Source organism: Nicotiana attenuata, unplaced genomic scaffold, assembly GCF_001879085.1.
Source record: "Nicotiana attenuata strain UT unplaced genomic scaffold, NIATTr2, whole genome shotgun sequence".
NCBI lineage: Eukaryota > Viridiplantae > Streptophyta > Magnoliopsida > Solanales > Solanaceae > Nicotiana > Nicotiana attenuata.
In genome coordinates, this window is record NW_017680199.1 from 1 (window position 1) to 5,514 (window position 5,514).

Below are 5,514 nucleotides of genomic sequence, written 5' to 3' on the forward strand. Positions count from 1 at the left end.
GGGTGTGTTTCGGACATATATATATTAAGTAAAACCAGCTTCAGGACCGTTCGATCAAGGAACCTCGACGGTCCTGATTGAACGAGTCCAAACGACGTCGTTTCACATGGGCTGGGGAATTGGACCAGGCAAGGTTGGACGGGTCTGGGACGGATCAGGCCTATTTTATTTGGGCTCAGCCATTTGGGCCCAATTTCTGGCAGCCCCTTTTGCATTTCTTTTGTATTTCATTTTGTATTTTTTGTATTTTGTATTTATTCATTTTTCCTTAATTTTAAAAATGCTAAAACAAGACAAAGACTCAATTAAACTATTTAAACTTCCTAAAATTACTTAAAACTCTATTTAGAAATAAAACGCAACAAATAACAATTAAGAGTGCAACAAGACTTTTTCTTTATTCTAAATCTAATTAATACCTAATTAATACTAACAATTGTGAAATTAAAATCCTTAAATGTATGTGCATATTTTCTGTATTTTTTATGAAAAATGCAACCAATTAACACAAAAACTCAAACAAAAATTCACAAAAAATTGTAAAATAATAAAGAAATCAATTATTTGAAACTTTTGGAATTAATTTGCTTAGGGCAAAAATCACGTGCTCACACCAGTCAACCCTTTCGGTGTTTTGGAACAATATTCGAACATAAATTAAGAGAAGTAGCAGGAAAGATTATGTCAAAAATTCGACTAAGGAGGATGGAGTTCTTTCAAATTGAAAAGAAAAAAAGCTCTGATTTTCACTTCTTGATGAAAAATTTAGTTCAGTTGAAATGGAAGAAATTGGGGCTTGGGAGAAGATAACAATGGAGAAAGAGGTTAAAATAAGGAAAATAACGTGGGGTTTGGTTTATTACCGTTGGAATAGTCCATGTCATTTTTTTATAACCCTCACGTGCTAAACATCTGTGATTCCCACGCAAGGTAACCCGTGTGTTTTTTGTGTCTAAGTGACACAGTAATAACCTTGTTATATGGTTCAAATGGAACAGACTCAACATAAAGTGTCATAGTGAAAAGGAAGGACAAGTTTAATGACCTGCCGATGTATTCTGCCAAAAACAAAAATCATCGAAAAGCTAAATGATGACCAACACATGCATTTTAATTTCGTTAAACTTCTGGTTAGGAGCTAATGAAGATGTTAATATTATCTCTAATCATTTCATTCATTAAAAAATAATCACATCTTATGTTGTGGTTGTTGGTGATCTCTCATTGAAAGACTCAATCAAACCCCATTTATTTATCATTAAGTATAATATGCTTACAATCGTGCCACTAAATTGAAGCCAATGCTAAAAACAAAAGCTGAAATCCCAAATAGTTGCATCTTGAATTGGACCATTTCCATTTTCCACAAGCCCCTCCACTGCCCTCAAACACTATCATGTGACTACCCCATGATTGTTTGCAATTAAATTATACTACAAAATGATTTGACTATTGCTTATTTATTGTATCATAAATTCATGTATATACATTGTACTAGCCTATTAAATTTAGAATTTGTAACATCTGTCTTTTTCCGAATATAATATTCACGTACTTCTTCCAACCTCATTGACACAGCCCTTATATTATTGTCTTCGGCAAATTTCGTTCAAAATTTATCCTTCGGTGGCATAATTTGGATAATTTTTACTGGTTTATTTTCATTTTCAATTTCCTTCTTGAAAAATAACTTCTTAGGAAAAGATTGCGACAGTGTACGAGTTACACATATACCTGTGATGATTTTGTATACCTCCGTATCAATGTAGGTGCTAAAATAAGATGAGTTAAACTTAAGTCATTTAGAATAGAATTATCTTGATAAATCTCTTAAAATCTAAAACAAAATTTAGTTTAAGAACATAGTGGACTAAGGGATTGTTTGGTTACCCCGATAAGTATATTAATTTCGAGATAGAATATGATATTGTATTTATCCTATGTTTGGTTATAGGTATTAACTAATGATGAGATAAATCTTATACCAAAATAACGGAATTAACTATCCCATATAAAAGTGAGATAGTTAATCTCATAGAATATCCTTGTCTATCACAATTGAACCTTACGACCCTTAAAGGTTTTATATAGGTAGTACAAATGAAAAGGGCAGTCCGGTGTACTAAGCTCCTGCTATGTACGTGGTCCGGGAAAGGACCGAACTATTAGGGTCTATTGTACGCAGTCTTACCTTATATTTTATGCAAAAGGTTATTTCTACGGCTCGATAAATAGTACTAATCGACGGACAAAATTTGTTATCGGTGGAATAAGGCACATACGTACTATTCGTATAGTTTAAAGGTGAGACGTAATTAATTGCAATTAAGTTATTTTAAAACAAACATAATACTTTTTGAAAATCAAATAAAGAAAAGCCCTAAATTTTGGCATGGAAATACAATGAAGCAAAAAAATAAGAAAAGACGAATAGAATTAACGGCCATGGAGCAAGCAGCTAGTGTGAACTTATCTTGGTGAATAAACGCTCAATAGAATCATCGAGAGAGAGAGTTGAACGAAAACTGACAGGTGTAAAATAGCAAATGCAGGTGTCATTAGCCATTCCATATGTCATCATCTTATTGGCTGAAGTCCTAGTTTGGTGAATCCTTCCTAATCATAGACCGGTAGATAGAAAAGAATTAAACGCACAAGGAGAGCGTGACAAATGAGGATGGTTAAAGGTGTAAAAACAATGGGCGAAAAGGCTATAAAAGGAGACATATGAGAGGATAAAGGCCACAAAATTAAAAGGAGTGAGGCTGAGAGAGAGAGAGATATATACACATCTATTTCTCACACCTACACACACTACACACACAAAATTAAAAATTCTTCAAAAAACTTAAGCTTTTGTTAGGGTAATCTTTGTTTTTATTTTCTTCCCCCTTCTCTATCATCCCGTTTCTTTAATCCCTTTCTGTAAACAAATCTGTCTTTCAAGAAGGTTTTATGGGTTTGTGTTTTTGACGTTTTTGAATTTGTAAAAAATTGGAGAAAACGCAAACGTAAATGAATTTTTCTTAAAAGCTAGGTGTTTTCAGAAACGAGATTCAAGATTTTCAGTAAATCTGTAGAGTTCATTTTTATTTTCAGCTTTAGTGGGCTTATTAGTTGTCCCTTCTAAGGTTGATTTTCTCTTAACCACCGGAAAAAAGGGGTTGTTATTTGAAGACCTCTTTGTATCCACTTATCTGTTTATATTTTCACTAGTTGTTGGTTTATTATTTTCTTGGTAATCAATCACCTGTTCTTTTATTTGATAAGAAACAGGTTGATCTTTTAATTCTTTTTTTTTAAATTAAAATTTGTGAAGATTTAGGCATGGCAGCTACAATGGATTTTTGGACTAGTACACTTTTAGATCTTAACTCATCAAACTCTTTTCAGGGTGGTGGTGAGCTGATGGAAGCACTTGCACCTTTTATCAAAAGTGCTTCTCCTATCAATTATCCTCCTATTTCACCTTCTCCTTCTCCTTCTTTCTCTTTTCCCTCTACAAATTCTCAATCTTTTCCTATTACTACCACTACTACTTCTACATCAACTTCATATCCCTATGATTCATTTTCTTTAACATCTCAGCCCAATATGAGCTATGATGGTTGCTCCACTTCCACTACCATAAACCCTACTTTTTCACAAGGGTTTTCTGGTTTCGAAATGGAGCAATCGGGCTCAATTGTGCTGGATCAGTTAACACAAGCCCATGTTCACCAACTCCAAGCCCAACTCTACCTCCAAAACAACCACCAACAGCAACAAATGATGTCATCAGCTGCCACTTTCCAAGATTCTTTGACACATCAGCATAACCATCATGCTTCTTTCTTGGCGCCGAAGCCGGTTTCCATGAAGCAATCAGGCTCGCCACCCAGACCCCCAAAGCTTTACCGTGGTGTTAGACAACGCCATTGGGGGAAATGGGTGGCAGAGATCCGATTGCCCAAGAACCGGACCCGGCTTTGGCTTGGTACCTTTGACACTGCTGAGGAGGCCGCCTTGGCTTATGATAAGGCGGCCTATAAACTCAGGGGCGACTTTGCTCGACTGAATTTCCCCCACCTCCGCCACAACGGCTCGTTAATTGGTGGCGAATTCGGCGAGTACAAGCCGCTTCACTCCTCAGTGGATGCTAAGTTACAAGCCATATGTCAAGACTTAGCTCAAGGGAAGAGCATTGACACTAAAAAAAAGCGGAAAGTGGCTTCCAAGAAACAGGAAAGCAAGCCGGCAGAAGTTGGGTCAGAAAGTGACGGTTCGGGTCCCGGGTCGGGTTTCGGATCTGGCGGGTCGTCACCCATTTCTGATTTGACGTTCACGGAGTTTGCTGAGGATGATTCTATTTGGGACATGTGTTCGGAGAATTTCATGTTGCAGAAGCATCCATCTCATGAGATTGATTGGGCTTCTCTACGATAATTTAGTTAAATTTAGAAATTGGGATAATGTATTCTTTTTAACTTTTTGTTTATAGATGTTTGTCGATAGGATTAGGGGACAGCCATTGCAATGAGTTTTTGGTAATTGCATAGCTATTCCTTAGATTTATTGGGAAAATCCTAGTATTATTTTAGTTGGGGTTTTTTATTTTTCCTATAAGCTTTTTAGGTAGGATCCAAACTGGCCAGCTGGTGTTTTTTTGTCTAAGTTAGGCCAGTGGATTTGTTGTTTTTTATGTTGTACCTTCTTTGTATTCATAGTTTTCTTTTGTCTTAGCCGTATATTCAATGCTCATCTTTGAGTATTTGTGAAAGTTCATATTCTAATTTAACAAGTAAAATCTTCAAATTTAGCCAATTTGGAGATAGGACAACAGATAACTACAAATTTTTAGCTAAGAACTGCTAAAGTTTACCTTTTATGTTATTTTTGAGCTCCTGCAAAATATTTTGATCTTTTTTTCTTAGCAAAATATTTGGATTAAATTTTTAGAAGAATGCATTTGTTTCTTAAAAAGTTGTAGTTTGACTTTTGAAAAAGTTAAAAAACTCTTATGGCGTTTTGCTTTAGTTATTGAATTGAAGAATTAACCCAAATAGTTGCCTCTCAAATGGCTTAAACTTAAAGATAACGGGTGAACCTATAATATAAAGTAATTTTGTATAACTGTTTATAATTAATGAATTGTATTACCTTCTATTCTCTTATTATTTACGAGTTTACCCCGTCCCAAAAATTGAGAAAGGAAAAAGAAAGATAAAGGTGCCGATATTTCAGAAACCTTGAAGCAAAAGCTAAATGACACCTATACTTGTGGCGTGACACCTATACTTGTGCCATTTTGTCATATCGGTCTCCAAACTTAACAATTTGTCAATTGAATACTTATACTCATTCAAATCGTGTATAATAAACGCTTATGTCAGGAGGCTGTCAGTGTATGTAATACAATCTCCTACACGTAGGACGCCACGTCAAGAAAATTAAACCACATAGGCTCCAGGTCATTTATTACGGACACATAGGAAAATAAAACGGGAAATGATTATTAACCTTCCCCTCCCTCCC

At 35.3% G+C, this 5,514-nt stretch overlaps 1 protein-coding gene across 1 annotated transcript; it reads left to right on the plus strand.

Moving 5' to 3' along the window:
• Nucleotides 1–2,561: 2,561 nt before the first annotated feature.
• On the plus strand, nucleotides 2,562–4,798 carry LOC109221831 (ethylene-responsive transcription factor RAP2-13-like). The gene has a single exon (XM_019386270.1). It carries the CDS (start codon nucleotides 3,328–3,330, stop codon nucleotides 4,423–4,425), a length of 1,098 nt encoding a protein of 365 aa, XP_019241815.1. The 5' UTR covers nucleotides 2,562–3,327; the 3' UTR covers nucleotides 4,426–4,798.
• Nucleotides 4,799–5,514: the final 716 nt, after the last annotated feature.

Coding starts and splice junctions, on each gene's coding strand:
- LOC109221831 (XM_019386270.1), top strand. CDS start 3,328: ATGGCAGCTACAATGGATTTTTGGACTAGTACACTTTTAGATCTTAAC.